We start from the raw sequence: 25,630 nt of genomic DNA, 5'->3' as shown, positions 1-25,630 counted from the left end.
CCACCACAAAACCAGCTGGCCTTCTTTGGCCCAGAGACAGGACTGGACACTTGGAGCAAGACCCAGTCTCCTTGTGAAACCCCGCCTGGCGGGAAAGGCCGAAGGAGGCACTACACTCAGAGCAAATACCTTCTGGAGTTTAAACACACTTACCTCTGTGTCAGGGCAATCTTCAGCTTGTCGTTCTCAGACTTGAGGTGTGTGTCAGCAGGACCCGCATGAGAGGCCTTTTCATCGTCTGTCCCGTTGACACTGGATGCCTGAGTAGGAGATGGGGTTTCACACCCAGATTCCTGGCCAAAGTGAATCACCTTCACACATTATTGCTCACAGGAACAGCAAACCAGGCATGAGGAAGAAGCATGTGCGGGAGTGGGGGAGGACCAACTCATCAGACCTGAGTGCTGCAAAGACTAGCATGGCCAGACTATTAATCACCTAGTTCTGCCTCTGAAACTTAGTATATAAATAAATAAATAAATAAATAAATAAATAAATAAATAATAATAAATAAATAAATAAATAAATAAATCAAAGGAAAAGACCCAGAGGAGTCAACAGGCAGCTCAGAAAAGTCTGTGTATTTTACTGACAAGAGTACACCTGGGGCCCTGGTTTTGTCTTTCTTTACTCAACTTTAGAGATAAACCTGACAAGCTTGGATACCTGGTCTCTTACTTAACACAGAAGCCATGGATTAAAGGAGGAGGAGGATTTACAACAGGGAGCAAGAGAGAGTGAACGAGGAAAAAGTATTAGCAGCTGGAACAACTCCAAACCCCCGGGGCCACGGAGAGAGCAATGCTCATTAAGTAAACAGGAATCAGATGTGGATGTGTGCGGCCTCCACTGCTACTTAGCATTATTATGAATATTCTGAAATATTTTCTGTAATATGTCATGCCACAGGGAGGTGAAATCTCATCTGCTCTCAGGTAAGATCTTAGATCTTATTTAGCTTCCAGTAAACATAAAGGCAAAGGAAGAAACAGGAAGGGAATGATGCATACATTTGACTAACTTTAAATTTCTAAAAACAAAACAAAACAAAACAAAAACCACAGACGCCATAAATAAAATTAAAAATGCACACAGAAACTTGGGGAAAGTATCTGCTGCTGAATATTTGCATATATGAAAAACAAGGTGTTAATACCTTTCCAGTACTGAAAAACCCTCCAGGCCTTATCTATTAGAGCCACACATTGACATATCTATCAATGAAATGATAAGATGTCTGGGATTTGCTTTAAAATTGAGGGGGAGGGGCAGCCCGGGTGGCTCAGTGATTTAGCGCCACCTTCAGCCCGGGGCCTGATCCTGGAGACCCCGGATCCAGTCCAATGTCGGGCTCCCTACATGGAGCCTGCTTCTCCCTCTGCCTGTGTCTCTCTGTCTCTGCCTCTGCCTTTCTCTCTTTCTCTGTCTCTCATGAATAAATGAATAAAATCTTTAAAAAATAAAATTGAGGGGGAAGGGGGGGCACAGATGAAACAATTGGTTATAAATTCCTAATTGTTAAAGCTGACCTATGTGTCCTGTCGAGGTTCATTATATAACTCTGCCTAGCTATGAATACATTCACACAAATTAAAAAATAAAATCCTTAGGGATACCTGGGTGGCTCAGTGGTTGAGCATCTGTCTTTGGCTCAGATCACGATCCTGTGGTCCAGGGATCAAGTGCCACATCAGGCTCCCCAGACGGAACCTGCTTCTCCCTCTGCCTGTGTCCCTGCCTCTCTCTCTCTCTCTCTCTCTCTGTCTCTCATTAATAAATAAAAATAAAATCTTAAAAAAAAATTAAAAAATAAAATTCTTAGAAATGAACACAAAAAGCGGTCCTGGGACAGAGTCCCACATCAGGCTTCCTGCTTCAGTGGTGAACCTGCCTCTCCCTCTGCCCCTCCCCCTGCTTGTGCTCATGCTTTCTCTCAAATATAAAAAATCAATGCAAAAAGATTACCACTTAATTTTTTTAAAGGGGAAAAATACAAAATTGACATTTATAGAAGAATCAGTAGACACAAAAAATATTTAATCTCACTGTTAAAGAGACAAAATGAAAAAAGCAACAGAATACATTTTTCTTCTGTCAAGTCAACAAAGCTTTGCTGGTAAGAGTGTGGGAGGAAATATCGCCCTCAGTCCTGCTGGTGGGAGTTATGATCATACATTCCTGTAGGCTACATCTGCAGTATTTATCAAAAGCTTTTAATATGTCCCTGCCTTTTAACTCAATACTTCCACTTCAAGAACTTATCCTGTAGAAATTACCAAATGCACAAAGAGGTACAAGGTTCATCACAGTGTCACTTATATGAGTGAAAATGAGAAACCACGTCAATGTCCCAAAGTATAGGTTAATGGGATAAGTTGTGATGCAGACAAATACTAGAATACTGTCTAGACATTAAGACAGTTTTGAGGGACGCCTGGGTGGCTCAGTGGTTGAGTATCTACCTTTGGCTCAGGGCATGATCCTCGGTCTGGGGATTGAGTCCCACACATTGGGCTCCCCTTAGGGAGCCTGCTTCTCCCTCGACTTATGTCTCTGCCTCTCTCTGTGTCTCTCCTGAATAAATAAATAAAATCTTAAAAAAAAAAAGAGTTTTGAAAAGGGATATTTGAAAACACAGAGAAATGGTCATGACATATTAACGAAAAAGTTAAAAAGAGAAATATAAAACTATGCTAGAAAACTCTATCAGGAAGATACACACCAGAACAATAGCAAAATATCTCTGTGTGGTAAGAAAGCAGGAGGTTCTTACTCTCTTCTTTAAAGTATGGCATAGTTTTGATTTCTGCCATAAGTACATATTGCTTTTGCGTTCAGGGTAAGACCCATATAAAATGTTTAAGGTCTTCAAATAGTTGGAAAACCTGGCAAAGTGTTCACTCCCTAAGAGATTCAGGAAAGCAAGCAATCACATGATTTCTAATAAAAATTAAAAGAAAAATGTACAGTGATCTCTACATCTGGGGAGACATCAGGAAAAAAAATTAAAAACTAAAGATTAGGGCTGCCTGGGTGGCTCAGTGGTTGGGTGTCTGCCTTAGGCTCAGAGCCTGGTCCCAGGGTTCCGGAATCGAGTCCCGCATCAGGCTCCCCACGAGGGGTCTGCTTCTCCCTCTGCCTGTGTCTCTGCCTCTCTATCTCTGTGTCTCTCATGAATAAATACATAAAATCTTTAAAAAAATAAATAAAATAAAAACTAAAGATTAGATAAAATTGATATATAATTAATACACATATATAAAATAGCACCTTATGGGTATAGATTTTTTTTTTAGGGTTTAAAATATTTTTGGGAGGGGGTGCCTGGGTTGGTTGAGCATCTGAATCTTAATTCTGGCTGAGGTCATGATCTCAGGATCATGAGACCAAGTCCCAGGTTGGGCTCTGTGCTCAATAAGGAGCCTGCTTAAGATTCTCCCTCTCCCTCTACCCCTCCTTCCATGCACATGATCTTTCTTTCAAATGTACAAATACCTCTTTAAAAAAATAAATAAAAAATAAAAAACTTTTTTGGGAGAAACAAACATTAAAACAAAAACCTGGGACGCCCGGGATGGCTCAGTGGTTTAGCGTTTGCCTTCAGCCCAGGGCATGATCCTGGAGTCCCTGGATTGAGTCCCACATCGGGCTCCCTGCATGGAGCCTGCTTCTCCCTTTACCTATGTCTCTGCCTCTCTCTCTGTCTCTCATGAATAAATAAATTTTAAAAATCTTAAAAACAAAACAAAAACCTTATATAAAGAACTTCTGATTAAAGTTTAAAGGTATTGCTATAAAATGTGGTATTCAGAAGAAGATTTTGTATTAGAAACTCTTCAGATTATTTCCAGTGTCCAATTTTATAGGTTCTCAGCGATTACTCGGTATGGTAATTATTAGTACATGAAATTAACAGTATCTCTTAAAGATTCCTTAGAAAGATTCAGGAAAGCTCCTCCTGTCCACCTTAAGTCGAATTCACTTCCATGAATTCACATGGGGCATCTTCTATAGGGTGAGCCAGGACAGGCGCTGGGAAATCTCTGGTCCTCAGGGTCAGCCACAGCAGCGGACAAACCCAGAGCCCTCTGCTCTGCAGCATGGACACGAACCTCATTGGGTTCAGCAATGGGGAAGGTTCTTCTTCTCTGCTCTTCACTGGCTCCCTTCCCATAGCTGGTGCATTTCCCAAGGCTTTAGCTTTGCCCTCCTCTCCCCACTTCTTTTTGGGACAGCCAACGCTTCAGCTCTTACTTCTTCCAGGCTGCTGGTCAAGTCGAGAATGTCAGTCTTGACAGCTCAAGATGCCCAGCTTCCTGCTTCTCTGCCTACAGGCTGTCCCCGGCATCCATCCCTTACTCTTTATTAAGCCCTGTGGCTGCGTCCTTGCCAATCTACTCCCTGTTGGCTGCTCCCTGACTTCCTCACCACCTGCATGCAACCCTCATGTCAATTCCAGAGAAACAATCATGCAGCGCTTCCAATGTCTGCCCAAACTACCCAATAACAATTGAATAAGTGAATACTAAATAATAAACCAGTAATGAAGATTTCCAAGTCTTCTGCAGGATCTCCAAGGGCATCTCTCATTCCTCCCACAGTGCACCTCGCTCCCAGCCATCTGGGTTGTCTGGCTGCTGCACGGTGCTTATTCCTCACCCCAAATCTTTCCCCCTATGTCTCCTTTTGCTTGTCTCTCTGCACAGAACCTCGCTGCCCGGTTAAGCCTTCCACCTCCCACTACATCTATCAAACTAGACATCAAGAATGCAGGTATTTTTACTTTGGGCTAAAATAGATTCCTTTTAGTCAATCATCACACTTTTAAATAGGCAAAATGCTCAATTTCTGACAAAGCCGTATCTCCTTTGCTAAACCAGAGCTGTTAGAATACTATCTCCCACCTGACTTTGTTAAAACAGGGAGACAGAGACAAGGGCTCTCTATAATTACCAAGTTTTTTGTCTTGTGGCCACGAGGCACCTGTATTTGTCCTGTAGACTCACCTACCAGCATAGAAAGGAAACACATTGCCTTGTCTCTGGTATTGAAACACAGCAACAAAGAATGCCTCTTAGCAGCCAGGGGCATGTAGCAATTCTAATCTCATCAACTGCTTTCTGTCAAAAATACATGAGCACATCTGGAAAACTCAAGAGTCTCATAAAAACATGTCAGATCCACCTCAGTGGGGGCAGGCTAACAGTCAAAAAAAGCCTTCAGAATGCCCTTCTGCTGGAAGTCCCTATTTCTTGTCAAAAGTGACAAGGCGGGATCCCTGGGTGGCACAGCGGTTTAGCGCCTGCCTTTGGCCCAGGGCGCGATCCTGGAGACCTGGGATCGAGTCCCACGTCGGGCTCCCGGTGCATGGAGCCTGCTTCTCCCTCTGCCTGTGTCTCTGCCTCTCTCTCTGTGTGTGTGTGTGTGTGACTATCATAAATAAATAAAAATTTAAAAAAAAGTGACAAGGAATGAAGAGTCCCAATTACTGATCACACTCAGTTTTGTGAACAAATTACTTACTTGGGAATGATTGCTTGAGGTCTCGATTTTCTCCTGGGACTTGTCTCTGGCTAGTTTGGCAGCTTCTTTCACCTCCTGGAATTTCTCTGCAAACTGAAGATGATGAACAAGAGTTACTGAGGTTGTTCTCACTGTTACACACTGCTGGTCTTCAGAGCTCACCTTCATTGCTTTGCATTCATTTTAAGTCAATAAACTCTGTATAAATCCAGAAGGATAATTTTATTTGAGATTGAAAAGAAAGGAACATAAGGAATGCTTCTTCCAGGATACTACCAGCCCAGATCATATCTGAAGCTCTTTTAGGATTTGAGAAACAGAGAGAGAACACATGTGCCTGGGAGAGGGGCAGAGCGAGGGAGAGAATCTCAAGCAGATTCCCCCTTGAGCATGGAGCCTGACACAGGTATCGATCCCAGGACCCTGAGATCATCACCTGAGCTGAAACTAAGAGTTGGATGCTTAACCACCCATGTGCCACCCACGTGCCCCAGATATGAATCATTTTTTAAGTTGCTGAAGCTAGTTTAATAATACTAAAGCAAGTACTAAAAGCAAGTGCCTCCAGTGAACGGTAACTCATACAAATGCAAGAACATCAATGTAGCTGTACCACAGAAGGGATCCATGAAAAACTTTATAATCTCTACAAAGGATCCAAGAACTCATACAATATGATGGAAACCAACAAGGGATGCCTGGGTGGCTCAGTGGTTGAGCGTCTGCCTTTGGCTCAGGGTGTGATCCTGGGGTCCTGGGATGAGTCCCAAGTTGCACTCCCTGCAGGGAGCCTGCTTCTCCCTCTGCCTATGTCTCTGCCTCTCTAGCTGTGTCTCGCATGAATAAATAAAATCTTAAAAAAAAAAAAAACCAACAAGATCTGAAGAGCTGGGGAGAAGGAACTATTCTTGATTTTAAAGGCTTAAGCTATAGGGGTACCTGGGTGCTCAGTCAGTTAAGCATCTGCCTTCAGCTCAGGTCATGATCCCAGGGTCCTGGGAGCCTCAGGTTAGGCTCCCTGCTCAGCGGGGAGCCTGCTTCTCCCTCTCCTTCTGCTCCCCCCCCACCCCCACTTGTGCTCTCTGGCTCTGTCAAATAAATACATAAAATCTTTAAAAAATTATTTTAATGAAAGCTTAAGATATAAAATAGCAAAATGCAAAACAGCAAAAGGGAACATGGAGCCTATGACTATATTCTGTGCTGAAAAGACCATCTGTAAAAGACTCCTTGAGGAGCAACTAGGGCACCTGGGTGGCTTCAATTGGTTGATCATCTGGCTCTTGGTTTTTCAGTTTAGGTCAAGATCTCAGGGTCATAGGATCAAGCCCCACATCTGGCTCTGTGCTCAGTTTGCTTCAGATTCTCTCTCCCTCCGCCCCTCCCTGCACGTGCTCACTCTCCAAAATGAATAAAATCTTTTTTTAAAAAAGAAATGCCAATGATGTTATGGTCATGAGGGAAATGTCGTTATTTTTTTAGAGATAGATACTGAAATGTCTTGATGTCTGCAATGTACCTGGAAGCACTTCAACAACAATAAAATAGATGAAGAAATGTAGCAAATGTTAATGAGGGTTAAATCTGATGATATGTATATGGGTGTTTATTATATGATGCTTTCTACTTTAAAGAAATGTTTTAATATTTTCATTATAAAACACTCTTCAAATGCCAGAGGTAATCAAATCAATCACTGCCTTATAGTCACTGACAAGGCAACTGATTTTTAATTAGCAAATACATTGTTCGAGCAGAGAACATTCTGTGATAGATAATGCTGGCATTACAAAGCAAGAGAGAGCTAAATGTGGTTGCTGAGAAACACAAAGAGCCAGCAAGTTGCAAGGCTACCGACAGTTCTATGGCTTTTGCTGAGAATGCATTAATTTCTGGGCATGGGCTACCCCCTGAGTATCTCCATGACACAGGCAACAGTGGTCCGCTTTGGAAAACCTTGCCAGATGACAGACACCGGTGAACAAAGCATCTGGCGGAAGCAGAAAAGGTCAGCCCTTCCATTCTGGCCTGTGTTGCTCCTGCAGGACCATAAATAAAGCCACAGCCACGGGGCTTCATATTTAAGCATCCCACAGCTGTCAGAGGAAAATCACATTACTTGTTTGAAACACGTGCAGTCCAGCAGGGATGCACAAAGCCCCTCCCCACCCTGCTTCCTTTGAGGGGGCCCTGAAAGTAAACACATCATGTCAGAAACTCCTTGACAGCATGGTCCATGCCTTTCCTCTTGGCATCCTACCCAATACTGGCAGAAAGCAGGCACAAGTAAGTTTGTTCGGTGAATGAATGAACTCTGGGTTCCAGACCCATAGCTCCCCCCACCCCACTCAGCCACTTGGAAACAAATCATATCAAAGGCACAGGTCTAGTCTAAGAGTGGGGCAGCTCTTCTTCTGCTAGACAAGTGAGAATGCGCTCTGGGAGGAACTGTGGTTAAGTGTCTGGGAGTATTCACAGCCCCAACCCTCTGCTTCCTAAGCTCACCTGACCGTCTCTACCTAGGAACTAGGCAGGGCAACTCCCAGAACATGAACATTATCCCAGAAGAGATTCTGGGCAGGCACATAGAGGCCTTTCAATCTTACTAAGACATTAAAAGATTTGATTTCTAAAGGTCTTAGTTTAAATGTTTTTGGGAAAAAAAGAAAAAGAAATAAATGTTTTTGGGCCCAGTACCAATGAAAAGTCAAATACAACTTACAGAAAACTGTAGCAGACACCCTTGCTAACAGCCTCACCCACACCATACTCCGTAAGATCAGGGATGCCTCTCTCCCTGCAAGCGTCTCCATGTTTGCCAGGCCACCCAAACCAGAAGTGCTCTCTTCTTCACGGGTCCTTCATGTCCCTGTCAGGATTCCTTTCTCTCATGGGTCTTGTGTGAAGTTGCTTTTCAACTAGACTGGAAATGTCATTAGCCAGTGTCACACTCATTCAGTCAACAAATATGGTCCAAGCACCAGTTGTTCCTTCAGTGAACACATATTCCCACCATCCTGGGCTGGGCCATGTACACTGTGCAGCTATCGCAGGCTGCTCTGCCCCCCAGGAGGCCATGAGTTGAGCAGCAGAGGACACTGGCAAGCAAGTCAGTACCTAAAATTCTGCCCGGCTCTGACAGAACAAGTCACTTCTGGACAGAGCTTGGGCCTCTGTTCCCTCTGTCTTGTACCTCACCCTGAACATCCCTAACTGGTAAAGATCTTGGTTCTACTCTTGGAGACTCTCAGCCTAGGGCATAAGCTTTCAACTCCAATGGCTTCTTGCTTGTCTCTGGACACCCCTCATGATGGCTCCCTGGTGGCCCTACAGTCCCGGCCCTGGTAGGCATACTTACCACCCTCTTCCCCCTGGACCCTCAGGACAACCACATCTATATGCTAAGGAGTTTAATGACTTCTTTTTTTTTTTAAGATTTTATTTATTTATTCATGAGAGACACACATTTATTCATGAGAGAGAGAGAGGCAGAGACACAGGCAGAGGGAGAAGCAGGCTCCATGCAGGGAGCCCGACATGGGACTCAATCCCAGGTCTCCAGGATCACACCCCAGGCTGCAGGCAGCACTAAACTGCTGCGCCACCAGGGCTGCCCAATTTAATGACTTCTTGACACACCTTCTCTCTTAGGCTTCTCACCAGCATCCTGTAGGATGGGGATTCTCATCTCTGGTTTCCAGATGAGAAAGTACCCATGATCACACAGCTAATAAAGGGTAAACTTGGGATCCCTGGGTGGCGCAGCGGTTTAGCGCCTGCCTTTGGCCCAGGGCGCGATCCTGGAGACCCAGGATCGAATCCCATGTCGGGCTCCCGGTGCATGGAGCCTGCTTCTCCCTCTGCCTATGTCTCTGCCTCTATCATAAAAAAAAATAAAATTAAATTTAAAAAAATAAAAAATAAAGGGTAAACTCGAACTTGTGCCCAGATCTGTCTTCCACACACCCAGTTACCCTCTTGTGCCAACAAGGATGCCTAGAGTCTTGCCCATAGCAGTTGCTAAGTCTTTACGGATTAGATTTTCCAGTTGCAAAGAGAAGTCCCATGACCTTAAAATTAAACTGGAACTGTATTCACTCCCTCTTTAAATGAAAATTACTTACAAAAGTTTCAGCTCAAAACAGGCCATGGGGATCTTTTAGGCAAAGACAAGGCCTGAGACAAAATATCAGATGTGGAGTGGGGGGCTCGACTCGTTCTGATTGTACAGCTCTCTCCTCAGTTCCACTGAGTAACTGTCCTTCTCGAGAGTTATAAGAAGACCAGGAGCAGCTGTCATACACATCCCTATAGGACTGCAAGGTGATGGTGCCATATCAGTAATAACAGCCTAGAATAGCCCAGAAAAGGGGAAAGGACACGTCTCCTTGGCTCCCAGGGATGAGCAGAGCAGAGCAGAGTGGCTGAGGTGTCTCATCTCACTACATACACACTCACAGCAACCCTTGGGTGCTTGGTACACAAATGGGGACAGGTGGCTTTTGTAACCGCCAATGTTACACTGGGATAGAACACAGGACATCTGACACCAGCACTGGATGATAGTGTCCTAAGACCTACCTGCTTAGCGGCCAGCTTAGGTAAGTGGCCCAACTCTGACCCTTACCAGCCTTTCAAGTGCAGGCAAGTGAACCACTCTGAGCCTCGGCCTCATCTATACGATGTGGGTAACAATGCTGCCTCTGTGGGTCACTGGAGGAGAAAAGATGGGGCTTTGCTGGGTTGGTGGCAAGGGGTCAAGAGAGAGAACTGTAGCATCTCTGGCCTTCTGCAAGTAAAATAAAAGCTAAAGCCTGGAAACCACAATGTCTAGTAAAAGAGACAATTCATCCATTCAGAAACATGAACTAGTTATCGCTATGCACCAGTGGCTGAGCTGGGGACCCCGAAATAATTAAGGAAGATTTGGCTTCTGTCTTCAGAGAAATTCTGAGTTTGTAGAGGATTTGGTTTTGCCTTCAAATGGGTAAGAATAAAAAAGAAAATTTCAAAAAATAAGCTTAAAATGTAATGAAGTAGGATACGCCCTATCAGATAAATTTTAAATTAAAAAAAATCCCCTAAAAAATGTGGTACCAGTAGATGCACAATAGAAAGAGGTCCTACTGTTTATGTCAGCATTAGCCTGTGATAAAGGAGGAATCTTACACTGGTGGGGAAGATGACTGACACAACCTTAGTAAGAAGAGGCAAAGGAGTTTAAATCTTTACTGCAAACATGTAGCATGATCAGTTTTCTTTTTTTTTTTTTTTCATGATCAGTTTTCAATGAGGTAAAGGGGTAAGTGTGTTTTTTAAAAATATGGATGCAAACAGAATTGAACATTTATTTAACTTCTGCTTGAAGGGTGAGAGGGTAATATTCTAAACTTGGAAGAAATAAAAGAAAAGTCATAGGAATGACAGACTTGATCACACAACAGGGAAAAAAACCACTAAATCAGAAGGGAAACAACCACCTGGGGAGGACTATGCATAGATAGGCTGGTATCATAGAAAAAGGGCCATTATCTTTAGTAGAGGAAGAGTTTGTGCACACAGAAAAGGAAAATATGAAAAAACCCAACAAATACATGGCAAAATTCACAAATAAAAAAAACACAGTAAGCAAGCAACCGATAAAAACGATTGTTCAGTCCCGCTGGAAATGCAAATCAAAATAATGAGGTACTATTCTTTGCTTGCTAAATTAGCAAACATTAAATACAATTATAATACCCAATGTGGGCAAGATATTTCCAGGCACATTGTGTGGCGGTGCAGCCCCACAGAGAAGCAATTTGGAAATGTGGATCATCAGTGAAAAAAAGCATTCATACCCACTGACCTAGTGATATCACTTCTGGGAAACGATCCTATGAAAAAAATTGAGAACATGAAAAAAAAAAGGCTTCAATACAAAAATGCTAATCCTAGCTTTATCTATAACAATGGAAACCCAGCAGCAACCAAGAAGTACCAGAGGATTGTCCTTTGATGAAAAATCCCCTGACTCCAAGTCTTTAGTTTTAAAATCTTCCCGTTATTATAAAAAAAAAAAAGCACATATGCTTGTGAATTTAGACATTGTAGCTTGGAAAAAAATATTTCTTAAACCTGGAGTCCTATCACCCAGTGATACGCACTGACCACATAAATTTTGAATAGTTTTCTATCTGTGTATATGCATTCATCACACATTTTTTTTTAAGATTTTATTTATTCAGAGAGAGAGAGAGAAAGCAGGGGGAAGTGCAGAGTGAGAGAAAGAATCCCAAACAGACTCCAAACTCAATGCGGAGCCAGAGACAGGGCTCAATCTCATGACCTGAGCTGAAATCAAGAGTCAGACACTCAACTGACTGAGCCACCCAGGTGCCCCATAACACATACTTCTTTCCAAAGTAGAATGATATGGTACACTTTATTTTATAGTCACTTTTGAAATTCACAGTGTGACATTAATATTTCCATGCAATTATATGACCTTCTACTATAGCATCTGAATTGCCATGTAGTATAGTACCCTAAAGGATATACTGGAGTTTATTTCACTTAATTGCTTACTGCTGGGCATTTGGCTGGTGTTCTTGGATTTTTGCTTTTGCTATTACAAATGATGCTGCAAGGAAAATTCTTACAGTTAAATCTCTGTGCTCAGTTATAATTATTTCCTAAGAATAGATGCAAATAAATGAGACCAACAGATCAAAGGATATTCAACGCATAAAGTTTTCTGAAATGTATGCCAAATTCCGATGTCTTTACTTATTAGGATCATTTTCTCCAATTTTTAAACTTGGAGTAATAATCTGTAAAAAAATTAAAATCATCATCTTTTCATCATTATCCTGCTAGAAAATGAAAGACTATTGTTTTATTTGTGGATTTTTTTTGGTCTTGTGTATTGAAGACCCCGTGGCAGACATGATTTGCTTATTCAAAATCCATTTATTTTCTCCTGGCTTAACAAAATTTCAAATTTGACTGAAGCAGGAAATATCCCAGCTGGGAGAAAATAAGAACCAGTGTAAACCGGTCATGGCAACCTAATTCTCTCTGCCCCACCCCCTACCCCTCATTGGAAGGTGGCCCAGGGACCAAAGACTGACTGTTGGACAAGGAGAAGTCTGCCAAGGGAGATCACAAGGAGGTAGCTTCTGCCCTCTCCCTCTTGCCATGAATGCAGATGTGATGGACAGAGCTTGAGAAGCCATCTTAGCAACATGAGGAACAGGCCAATTAAAGAAACAAACATGCAGAGCCCTCATACCCAACATCATGGGGCCACCATTATCAATGCTGGCATCGGCCTTCCTCTGGATTTCTTTTGCATATGAAAAGAATAAGTCTATTTGCCTCAACACTGTGATTAGTTCCATTACCTGCAGCCCAAAGCGTTCTCACTGAAACATATCAAAAGAATGATTAATATCCCCCACTTAAAAACAATGGCCCTTAAATCAGAAAGGTGGAAGACAGAGCAATGTTCTTACAACTACACAGACTTGATGAGGTGAACTTCAGGATGTAAATTTGGATTACAGATGAAATAATTAAAATGGGTCAATAGCCAATGCCATGTGTATCTGTGTGCCTGAGAGAGAGGATTTAGAAGAACTGATCACAGAGCACTAGCAACATGATCATCCCCTTTGTGGCAGGATGTACTTCCTTCTGTCTGTGATAAATGACAGGGAGCCAAACTTGAAACAGTGACACCCCAAGGTCATCTGCCAGAAAGAACCTCCATTTAACAACTGGCTCAATCTTAACATTTGGATCTCCTTCCTTTCATCTCTTTTCAGAAGTTCTTCCTCTTCTCAGAATGCAAGCTCCTTCACCGAGGCACCATGTCCCCGCCAGCGGGCGGACAGTCCCCGTACTACGTCTGGGCTGGTGGTGTGGGGTGGTCCTCGTAATAGGAGCAGTGGAGACCAAGGTATCTATTTTCCCTTCTGGAAGGCAGGGAGAGATGTGTATATAAAGCATTCTTAAATGAAAATAGCCACACTGGCGTTCCTTTTCTAGCCTCATTACAGGCTGTGATTACTGATCCCTCTTTTGGGACCGTGGGTGGCTGTTTGGTGATGTCCGGAACACGTAGCCCCAGCCGTCCCCTCAGCCACACGCCCTGGGAGCCTTCGGGCTTGAGCTCCTCTCTGCCAGCTAATTGCCACTTGTCGAGACTGCCAGCCTCACTTCAGGGTAATTCATCAGTGTGTGGCTAATCGTCCCTGTCACAGAGAAGGGGGAAAGTTGACTTGAAACACTTTGAACAAAGGCGACATCTGAGGGCTTATTTGATGAGTCTTTGTGACAACGGCAGGTCATGGCCATGCAGCGGAGACTCCAGCGCTGCCAGAGGAGCCTGGGTGACTCACGAAGGAGGGCACTCCTCCCGAACGACAGGACATTCCCTTCCGCTGGAGAGAACCAGGAGAGGCTGCCCATGCACACAGCAAGGCCTGAGGTCTCCTCAGTTCTTGGAGCTGGAAGGAAGTGACCTCTAACCATGATTTTTGTGTTCAGTTCTCCCTTCTTTCGGTTCTTTTCATTAAAACGGTTCCCTGTTTATCCTTCCTAGCTCCTCTGATTCCTCCCGAGGTTGGAGAAATTGTTCCAGGCAGCTGAGAGCTGATTCTGTCAAATGGCTGGGGCTTCTGGAAGGCCTGGAGCCTTGGGCTGCATGGGAGGAAGTGACCTCACGGCCACGGGGCCTTGCCTCTGATGGAGCCTCTGCATCTCCATGGGGCTTTCCCGGAGGTGTGAGGAGGACACCCCTGCCTCCTCCGCCATGGGGAGGAACCATGGAGGGGCTCAGGAGGACCCCTCCTCACCCCTGTCCCCACCAGGCACTGCTTCAGAGGGAAAAGGTGCCCAATCCCTGCTGCTCGCTTCGGACAGTGGTGCTGGTATCATTGGTTCAACAAACCACCATCATACCTGCTTCTACTTCACATAAATTCTGATTCTCACAGCCCTTGTTCTTCCTCATTTCACAAAACAGCAGCTCCCCCAGCTGTCCACCCTCCAGCCCGCCTCACCCTAGAGCTCCTGTGTCTCACATCCACATACCGAGTCCCGCCAGTTCAGCCCCACGGTGGTTCCCAAGGGCCGCCAGCTCTGACTTAGGCATCCCTGGTCCCAGAACAGCCCAGTCTGCCTTGAGGTTGGACAAATCAAGCTACAATGCAAATCTGATCGTTTTCTTTCTTGGCTTAAAATCCTCCACAGAGGGCACCTGGGTGGCTCAGTGTTGAGCATCTGCCTTCAGCTCAGGTCATGATCCCGGGATCCTGGGTTTGAGCCCGGCATCAAGCTCCTTGCAGGGGGCGTGATTCTCCCTCTGCATCTCTCATGAATAAATAAAAATAAAATCTTAAAAAAAAAGTCCTCCACAGGCCACAGTCTCAAGTCCAGGGCTGGCCTCTGGCCATAGCCTTGCCCACCCCAGAGCCCACAGACCCCATTAACAGTCTCTCTCATGACAAGGTGCCATGGGTTTGCTCGTGCGGTTCCTGCTACGTGGAGGATGACAGAAAAGGGAGGTCCTCCCCGTGGGCATGACCTGGAACATCTCCTTGTCCAGCATGCATGGGGCAGGTGGCCTGGTGGCAGGGTCCACTCTGAGCCCTGAGGAAATGGTCAGGGGCCCAGTTGCCTGGGTAGGGATCAGGAAACAGCAGTCAGAAGGTTAGTGACAAAGAGATTTGGGAAGAGCTGCATCGGCGGAACGCAGGGGGACCAGAGGAACCAAAGTCTGAAAATACTCACATTCCATGTGAATGCTTGCAACTGGCCGAAAGTCCGCATCCCCCTCAAATTCATATGTTGAAATCCTAACCCCCAATGTGATGCATTAGGAGGTGGGGCCACTGAGAGGGGATAAGGTCACGCGGGTGGAGCCCTTAGAAATGGGACTGGTGGCCTCATAAGAGACCCGAGGGCTCTCCATCCACCACATAAGGGCACAGTGAGAAACTGCCAGCATACAACTGGAAAGTGGGCCTTCCTCTGACTCTGGCCATGCTGGCACCCTGATCTCAGACTTCCAGCTTCCAGAGCCCTGAGAAACCAACTTTGTTGTGTATAAGCCACCCAGTGTGTGGTATTTTGTCATAACAGCCTGAATGGACTGAGATAATGTTCCTCTGAACCCCTCATCTTGGCACCAAAGAGAATTCTTCAAACCAGGGCAGGAAGGGCTGCCCTCTGGACACCGGGTCCTTCTCCCATGGGCAGCACAGTGTCTGTTCCAAAGCCTTCCAGGACACACCAGTCTGGGGGTCAGGGAGAAAGGTACCATGTGACCTTGACCATCCTTGCTCCTGCTCTCCATGGCCACTGGATCTCTGACTCGCTGAGTGCCAACCACAAACAGGAGTGAGTGAGCCCCAATTCTGCATCATACCCCTAAGTGATTACCGGCTTGGTGCAAAGCTAACTGCATTGGGCACCTTCATCCAGAGCAAATGGGACTCATCCTCCCTTGATAGGCTCCATGGTCTGTCATGGCTGTGCCAGCCCCACCACTCAGAGACTTGCTTAACGTCCTTTGTGCCACATAGCACAGCCTCAAGCCAGCAGACTCACTTCTCCACAAATGAAAGGAAGCAAGGGTCTGATAACCCTGGGATTCTCGGTCTTCCCACCTTATAGAACTCTGCTGTGCTGCTGCTGGAACACACACTCTCCAGACTGGTGGGATGTGGTGCTTCCCCTCAGGGGTACAGCGCACAAGTCTGGGGACCAAGGGACATCGCTTCCCACAATTATACCCAATGGCCCAGAGTCAAGAATCCTGCTACCTTCCCTGTTTCAGGGCCCTGGTGAACTGAAGGGAAGGTTTTATTTATTATTTTTTTTTAAGATTTTATTTGAGAGCAAGAGCACAAGTTGGGAGAGGAGCAGGAGAGGGAAAAGCAGGCTCACCACTGAGCAGGCAGACGGGACACGGGGCTTGATCCCAGGACCCTTAGATCATGACCTGAGCTGAAGGTAGATGCTTCACCAACTGAGCCACCCAGGTGCCCCTGGGGGGCGGGGGGGTGTTAGTCTCTAGAAAAGGATACTTCTGTGAGCAAGTGGCATGAGAAGGATGTTTAGAGTGCCACCAGGCCATTTTGGGTCTCTGGGGCTTCTTAGGAGGTGATGTCCACATGGAAGTACCTGAGGAAGAGGAGAGTCTGTGGGGTGTCCTCCATCAGGGGCTCATTTCTGTGGAGGTAGGATGGCTGGATCCATGGACTGCAGGCCTTTGTGCCCAAGCATGTATGTGCCTGTGTATGTGCCTGTGTGCCCAAACATGTGTGTCTAAGCGTGTATGTGCATGTGTACCCAAGCATGTAACTGTGTGCATACACGCCCAAGCGTGTATGTGCGTGCATGCCAAAGTGTGTATGTGTATGTACGCACACAGCACATCCACACACTCTGGACAGATGTGAGGTGCAGATCCGCAGGCCCCTGCAGGGTGGCGTCCTGACTTGTCTTAATGGCCCCTCTTTGCAAGCTGTCATCTGTATACACAGGGAACCCAAGCAGTCAAGTCCATCGTAAGTGACCCTGTCAAGTCCCCAGGAGTCTGGAATTTCGTAAATGCCTCTCAGAATGGACCACGGCCCTGCATCCTTAGCACCTAGCATACTGTTGGCCCAGCGAGAGCTCAATAAATATGTTCAGGGCCATGGTCTAGAGAGAAACACTCCTTAAGCCAAGTTTCCTGAGCCAGACTGGCTCTGGGCCTTCCCTTTCAATTCTCCCTAGGATTCTCTGGGACCCTCTGACATCCTTCCAGTAAGTTCCTGTGTCATGTAAACCAGCCAGTCTTGGAGCTCTTCCAGCATCCTATGAGGAAACCTACTCACTCAAACAAGCTCTGGGTCTGTTAATCAGCTGGACGAGGCCTCTCAGAGATGGTCAGTTTGTCCCCGCAGACCTTGGGGCTCTCCAAGCCTGTGGTCAGTCCTGATCCACTCTTAACACCTTTCTGACTGTATACAGAGTGTGTGTTAAGCCCTTGAGAGAATCAAATCAAAGTTATGAATACCTTCCCCAGAAAAAAGAAAAGCAACATGCACAGCAAATGCTGTGTGACGTTTTAAGGGGTGCAGGGACTCCAGGGCAGGAAGTGCTTGCTGTAAGTATGCAGCAGCACCTCCCTCTGCTTACAAGCTCCAGTCAGAGGGTCACTGATGCCAAGGGCTGGCAGGTGCACACTGGGCTCAGGGTGACACACACGGGAAAGGAACCACCGGCAGGGTGGCTTGCTGGGGCTGCGGTCTTAGGCTCTGCAGGAGCAGGTGTCACATAAGCCTTCCTTCCCCAATGACACCACCATTTCAAGGGACCTGGGCTTTCTAAGGGGTCACCTGGCTGGGCAGCCCTACGGCACCAGAAGGGTTGGAGAGGAATCCTGCTTACCAGTGGCACCACTCAGGCCCTTGGCATCCAGGCACCGAGGGACAGAGCATCCGACGAGAGACCCTCATTACCTTGGTCAGGTGCTGCTCCGAGGAAAACCCCAGGCCAAACACCGTGTTGGCTCTGCTGTCAGCCCACTGCCCAAACTTCTGTGACGTTTTGGTGAAGGTCATGTTGGGTGTGATGGTGCTGTTTATAATCACCTGCAGGAAAGAGCCAAAGAACAGAAAGTGAAACCCTGAATGTGCCACCCATGGAGCTCCTTACAAGCTTGGCACAGCAAGCACCTAACATGTGCATCCTGGCACTGCTACACTTGCCCCTGGGACCTCCTGGCACATCCTATGCCGAGTCCAATACATGACCACGATAAGGTGTAATTGAGTTAAAAACAGACAGTCACTCTAAAATAGACCTTACAGCTAGTGGGAGAAAGCATGCCCTAAGGAGAGAATAGTTTCCCAAACTGCTATTTATTTCCTCAAAGCTCTCCTACCTCCAACGGCCCTTCATGGTCATTTAGCCCTGCCCCACACTCTCTGAGACACTGTGCTATGCACTCTTCTAAGCACCTGGAGCCACCGTGTCCAGCTCAAACAACTTAAAATCTCCACCAGCAATTGGGATTTGCTGTTTCCTGACAAGAAGGAAAAGGTATGGGGCACCTGGGTGGCTCAGCGGTTGAGCATCTGCCTTTGGCTCAGGTTGTGATCCCGGGGTCCTGGGATCCAGTCCCACATCAGGCTCCCCTCAGGGAGTCTGCTTCTCCTGCTGCCTGAGTCTCTGCCTCTCTCTGTGTGTCTCTCATGAATAAATAAATAAAATCTTAAAAACAAAAGAAAAGGTATATTCCAATCAGGATCATTTGTGAAGGGTTAATTTACAAAGAAAGTAATGGTACATGTATGAGCTGGTTGTAGAGAAGCCATAGTGATGGTATAGGGACTTGGCGCTTAATGTTACCCCCTCCTTGGCCTAAAAGGATGAGGGGAGGAAGAGGTTACAGATTATGGAGGACCAGAGTCACGGACAGCAGACTGCCTTGATATACGGGTACATGCATGGCTTTCCCCAGGAGGGGAGCCCGGGGAACAGACCCTCACTCCTCCCCTGTGGTCTCCTGCCCCTGGCCAGACCCAATCAGAAGCCAGAGGCCCCATGGACCAAGTGCTGGACTCTGCAGGTCAGCCTCTCGGAGACCACAGCATGGTAGGAAGGATGGAGAAAGAAGTTGGAAGGGATATCCAGCACATGGCATGTTCATGCATTCAACATTTACAGAGAACATTTACTTGTCAGGCGTTCTGTTAACCAAAGACAAGAGATGAACAAGTCAGGATTCCCGATCTTCTCATTGCAGTTGCAGGAAGTCAGGAAGAGGGTAGAGACATGTAAATAAATCACCAAATAAATGATAAGCATTAGTAAATATCAATGATAGGCTCATTCTGGCAGAAATCCTTCAAAGCTCTAAGACTCTGAGAAATACTCATGAAAAATGCCCCTGGAAAAAAAGGGATGTTTGCTAACAGGCAAGAGTGGCTTACTTCCCCCATCAAACCATGTGTGATGCTCTGAGCAGAAGCAGTAGCATTCTAAGCTTGGGCACAGCTCACTCTGTCGCACTTCACTTTATCACACGCCACAGAGAATTCACTGTTTTAGGTTTTTTTAAAGATTTTATTTATTCATGAGAGAGAGACAGAGAGGCAGAGACATAGGCAGAGGGAGAAGCAGGCTCCCTGCAGGGAACCCAATGTGGGACTCGATCCCCTGGAATGGGATCATGCCCTGAGCCGAAGGCAGATGCTCAACCACTAAGCCATCCAGGTGTTTCGATAATTCGGTTTTTTGTTTGTTTGTTTTTTACAAATTGAAGGTTTGTGGCAACCCTGCTGTCAAGCAAGTCTATCAGCACCATTTTCCCAACAGCATTTTTTGCTCAGTTTGTGTCTCAGTATCATGTTTGGATTATTCTTGTAATATTTCAAACGTTTTCAGTTACTCTATTTGTGATGGTCATCTGTGATCACTGACTACAACTCACGGAGAGCTCAGATAATAGCATTCTTAGCAATAAAGCATTTTTTAATTAAGACGTACTTTTTTCAAACTAATGCTGTTGCACACTCAACAGACTACAGCATGGTATAAATGTAACTATTATATATACTTAGGAAACCAAAACACTCCCTTGATGCGGTTCACTGTGACATTTACTTTATTGTAGTGGTCTGGAACCGAAGCCATAGTATCACTGAAGTGTGCCTGTAAATATTCTGAAGGATTAATCTACTGGCGGTTTTATTAAGGAAATGCTCATTCTCAAAAGTCAACTCTGAACACTTCTGATAAAGCAGGGAAGAAAAAACACTAACTGGCATGGCCTCGGTTTCCTTGGTAGGAACTTTTTTTTTTTAAGATTTTATTTATGGGGATCCCTGGGTGGCGCAGCGGTTTGGCGCCCGCCTTTGGCCCAGGGCGCGATCCTGGAGACCCAGGATCGAATCCCACGTCAGGCTCCCGGTGCGTGGAGCCTGCTTCTCCCTCTGCCTGTGTCTCTGCCTCTCTCTCTCTCATTCTGTGTGACTATCATAAATAAAAAAAAAAAAAGATTTTATTTATGTATTCATAAGAGACAGAGAGAGAGAGAGGCAGAGACACAGGCAGAAGGAGAAGCAGGCTCTCCCATGCAGGGAGCCTGATGTGGGTCTCGATCCTGGGTCTCCATGTTCAGGCCCTGGGCTGAAGGTGGTGCTAAACTGCTGAGTCACCCGGGCTGCCCTCCTTGGTAGGAACTTTAATTATTTTGCTGGACAGATTCTGGACAGTCTTCTGGACACAGATTCTTATCTTTGCCAGGCAGGAAGTTAGAGGTGCCTCTAGAAACAGAGGTATCATTGCCACGTATAAGTGAACATGCCTACTGAATTTTCTCCTTAGAAAATTAGCATTAGCTCAAGTATAAACCCTGTTTACTTGGCAAAATAATTTCTGGATGTTAATACTAACAGCAGTAATTACTATTTATCTAGCACATCTTGAGAGCTTTCCTTCTATCAGCCCACAGAAGCCTTCAAGGAGGGGTTACCCCTTGCCCCTCCACTTCACAGAAGGAGACAATGACCTGGTAAGGAGCAGGGCGTAGAGATAAAACTCAGGTTGTCTGACCAGAAACCTGCTTGTGGAACTTGTATATAATGTGCTTCTCATTTTGTGCAAGATGACCTCCCTTCTTCTTGCCCATCTGGAAAGTACAGATGCCTCCACTGCACACTGGGTTCTTTCCCTTTGACTATGATAACTCCTATAATAACAAAGTCCACAGGAGTTAAGACACGTTATCATGCATTTTTTAGATAGCTGGATGCAAGCATGGTTGGTCGGTCAAGAGCTCTGCCTGTTGTCACCTAACACTCTCAGAGATGGGGGCAGAGGAGCAGGGTGTGTGAAATGCAGACCTAAACCAGGGGCAAGTATAGAATGTTTCTCGGACCTTGGAGGCTGGCAGGGGCTGGCTCAGCCCCATGCGGGATGGGTTAAGGTGGAATCAAGGCAGGCCTAGGGCAGGTGTGTGCCTGGGCACTGGATCACAGTGGATCACATGATCCCAGAAAGCCAACCCCAGTCACCTCTGAATTACCAGGATCCTGGGATGGAAGTCTTCATGCTCCTTCACAGCAGACCTATGCCTCTAGTTAGCCTCCACATCCCTTCCCCAAAGCCCTATTGAGAGGGAGAGACTGAGTATAGGACACACCTGTGAAGCTGGCCCCAAACACACTGTCCCGGAGTCTGGCAGGCTGGAACACCAAAGGTGAGGACCCTTGGTATTCCTTTAGGATGTAATAGTTCCTAAGGCACTTTTTCATACAGTCTTCTATCTCATTCCCATTTTCATAGATGGAAAAACTGAGGTTCAACAAAGTGAAATGACACATTCAAGGCCACACAACTAGTGTGGCTAAAAGGAATATAATGCACGTACTACTTACAAGGCAATGAGTAACTGGTCTCAAGAGCTAAATCTGTAACAGTTCATGAGCTTCTGAAATCTGTTGACTCAATTTTCTTATCTTTTTTTTTGAAAAATTCTCAATCAGGGCGCCTGGGTGGCTCAGTGGTTCAGCGTCTGCCTTTGGCTCAGGGAGTGATCCCGGGGTCCTGGGCTCCAGTCTCACATTGGGCTCCCCACAGAGAGTCTGATTCTCCCTCTGCCTGTGTCTCTGCCTCTCTCTGTGTGTCTCTCATGAATAAATAAATTAAATCTTTAAAGAAGGAAAAAAGAAAATTTCTCAACCATTCTATGAGTATCACTTCTGCTGTCTCCTCTCCTCTGAGACTCCAAGGACACATATGCTAGACCAGAGTGCATCCAACATGGCTTACATTTTTACCAGCTTTTCACTCCCTGATTCTTGGTTCTCTCTGTTTCTAATCTGGATATTTTCTATTGGTCTATCCTCCAGTTCACATCCTGGCTACTGATACATCCAATCTGCTGCTAAACCTAGTCATTGACTTTTTTTTTTTTTTAGATTTTATTTATGTATTTGAGACAGAGAGAGAGAGAAAGCACGCATGAGTGGGGAGAGCAGTAGAGGGAGAAGGAGAAGCAGGCTCCCCGCTGAACAGGGAGCCCAATGCAGGACTTGATCCCAGGACCTCAGGATCATGACCTGAGCCAAAGGCAGATAGATGCTTTACTGACTGAGCCACCCAGGTGCCCCTGAACTCTTAATTTTAGACTTTGTGTGTATATATACATATATTATAATTTATTAATAGAATTATATTAATATATTATATATTTATATTATATATAGTATTATATATTATATATTATATTAATGTATATATATATTTAGTTCTAGAATGTCCATTTGCTTTTTTTTAATTTTTATTTATTTATGATAGTCACACACAGAGAGAGAGAGAGGCAGAGACACAGGCAGAGGGAGAAGCAGGCTCCATGCACCGGGAGCCCGATGTGGGATTCGATCCCGGGTCTCCAGGATCGCACCCTGGGCCAAAGACAGGCGCTAAACCACTGCGCCACCCAGGGATCCCGTCCATTTGATTCTTTAAAAAAATTCTAAGCCTTTGGGAGCTATCCTCCTTCTTGTCATCTACTTTGTCCATTTTCCTCTCTATTTACTTGGATATATTAATCATAGCTCTTTAAAAATCCTTGATGCTGACCCTAATGTCTGGATTATGCTGGAATCTGCTTCTCCCCTTCTGGGTTTTGCTTCTCATGACTCTAGGCATTTGGTTTTGTCTTTCTGGGTGTCTAGTCATTTTTCACTGTATGGTGGCAAATGGGTATGAAAGAACTTGTGAGGGTTCCATATGATATTACTACCTACAGAAGAAACTTTTCTCCTTTGTCCTTTGGGCAGGTAGGGAATTCAGGAAATCCCTAGTGCATTCAAGGATGGAGCTGGGTCAGGGCCCAGTGTCAGAGCTGGTATGGCTCACCTCACCTCTGCTTCACACTGTTTTCTAGGGCTTTCAACTGCGAGCCTGACAGGTCTTTATGTCCTCTTCCCCAAAAGACTTTAGGAGAGTCAGTTCTATTTATCAGAGTTCCTCAGCTTTGCTCTGTAGCTTTCCAAATTTTTTTTATAAGATTTTATTTATTTATTCATGAGAGACACAGAGAGAGGCAGAGACATAGGCAGAGGGAGAAGCAGGCTCCCTGCAGGGAGCCTGATGTGGGACTCAATCCCAGGACCTCAGGATCACTCCCTGAGCTGAAGGCAGACACTCAATCACTGAGCCACCCAGGTGCACCCCCATAGCTTTCCAAATTTTAACCTTCAAATTTGGCAAGCCCTGAAGGAGAAACTGGCCATGTGTCTGGGGCCATTCATCCCCAATTCTGTCACTCGAGCTCCAAAATCTCTGCTGGTCTGTCTCTTCCCAGGGGCCAAGCACGGCGTTTCAGCTTCCAACTCCTCTTCACATCAGCGAGTGCCCCTCCCCCCCCGAGAGGGTGGCACATGGATGCCCAGCATCAATTCCCTGTGCCCTCTGGCATTTTCGTGCCTTTGCTGTTCTTACCAGACCCTTTGGCAGGTCTTTGCTTTCTAAGCACTGCAAATAGGAGGGAAATTTTACTCAATCTTACAGAAGCATCCAGTCTACCTCTTCAGACGGGCATGCACCTGCAAGTCAGCCACTGTCTGTGGAGAGTCCAGGTGTGGTCTGAAGGTCCCCCAGCCTCCAGGGCTGCCCCTCTGGCCATGGGCACGGCTGCCTGCTCAGCAGCTTCCTTCTTCCCCCAGCAGCCCTGGCTGGCAGCCAGACCCAACACAGAAAAGAGCTGCCAAATCCCACTGTCACTGTCATCTCTGAGTGGTCCTTGTCTCTGGAATTTCAGTCCCTCATGTCCATGGTGTTTCTATGGTTTTCTGATGCATGCATGCCAGTCTTTCTTTCCTTCCTTCCCTTTCTTCTTTCCTTCTCCTTCCTTCCCTTTTTCTCTTTCTATTTTATTTATTTGAGAGAGGGAAACAGCATGAGCAGGGGAAGGGGCAGAGGGAGAAGTAGACTCCCTGCTAAGCTCAATCTCAAGAACCCCGAGATCATGACCTGAGCCCAGTGCAGATGTTTCACCCACTAAGCCACCCAGGCACCCCTCTCCAATGCCTTTCAATTGTCATCACCTGGGTTCTGTGCTTGGCCACCAGAAGGACCACTGCCTGCCGGCATGTAGATAATTTACTCAAAAGCGGAAGTGCTGACTCTGGGAATGTTCCAAGAGATGTAATGTACTACATGTCTCAGGTGACACTTTCTGCTGTGGGAAGCATGCAACCTTTCATGGGTTGCTGTTTATACCAAGAAGCAAAACTACTTTGAGGTACCAATCTGGCTTATTAGCATGACTTCCAGGGGCTGGCTCCAATCAGCTGCAGATATTCCTCAGATCCCCCAGTACCCACCTGGAGCAAAGATCCCAGACCTCTAACCAACTGCCCAGTTCATCCCTCCCCTTCTGTTGCCCATGCTCAAGTATGTCAGTGGGGAGGTATCAGAACACCCAGCCTATAATTTAGTTCCTGAAACTGCCCCCCCCACCTTATTCTCTCCATTCACCTGCCCCAAATTAAACCACCCCCGTCCCCTGGGTCCCTTCCTCACCCCCACCTCAGGTGTTCCTCTTACCCACCCACCTGCACTGGGCACTCACCACCACAGACAAGGACAAACAGAAGGTCCATTCACTCTTACAGCACAAATTTCTGCTCCTCCAGGAACTCTCCATCAGGACATTACAGTGGGAGGTAATGTCCCCTCATTCCCTACTGACAGGCCTGCTCTGCCACAGGACTGCCCTGCTTCTGGTTCAGCACAGTGACCCTCACTCTGTCACCAGCATCAAGGTATCTGGCATTTAACAAACATGGCCTAGAGCATCCCCCAAGCTGGGAGTCAGCCGGGAGGAAGAAAGAGGGAAGCCCTCTCCCCTCAATGTGCCGCTCTTGCAATCAGGCTGGTTCCCTGTACTGTGCAATGTCCCAGCTGTCTCCTGACAGCTTACCCAAGGCTCTGGGACTTCCAGAACTTTCTGAATTCAGAACAGAGGAAGATAGGGGAAGGAAAGCCATCATTCACTTCTATGTTACCTATTATGTTGCTAAAATTCACCAGAGATGGCGGGTCTAAACCATTT

The 25,630-nt window shown here is 46.0% G+C and overlaps 1 protein-coding gene across 2 annotated transcripts in view; it reads right to left on the bottom strand.

Annotated features, from left to right (window-relative positions):
• HOMER2 (homer scaffold protein 2) overlaps positions 1 to 25,630 on the bottom strand; it is a 95,160-nt gene that overhangs the window by 13,109 nt on the left and 56,421 nt on the right. The window contains exons 3-5 of one of the 2 annotated variants that reach the window (XM_055326378.1): positions 18,021 to 18,152; positions 5,524 to 5,616; positions 154 to 293 (exon numbers count right to left, since the gene is read on the bottom strand). In XM_055326378.1, the coding sequence (XP_055182353.1) occupies positions 154 to 293; positions 5,524 to 5,616; positions 18,021 to 18,152 (365 nt within the window). The remainder of the gene's footprint in view (positions 1 to 153; positions 294 to 5,523; positions 5,617 to 18,020; positions 18,153 to 25,630) is intronic. The other variant, XM_055326379.1, reaches the window with a different exon arrangement.

The sequence above is a fragment of the Nyctereutes procyonoides genome, unplaced genomic scaffold, assembly GCF_905146905.1.
Source record: "Nyctereutes procyonoides isolate TBG_1078 unplaced genomic scaffold, NYPRO_anot_genome, whole genome shotgun sequence".
Classification (NCBI taxonomy): Eukaryota; Metazoa; Chordata; class Mammalia; order Carnivora; family Canidae; genus Nyctereutes; species Nyctereutes procyonoides.
Note: the sequence above shows the minus strand (reverse complement) of the source record. Positions and strands in the feature narration are given on the sequence as shown.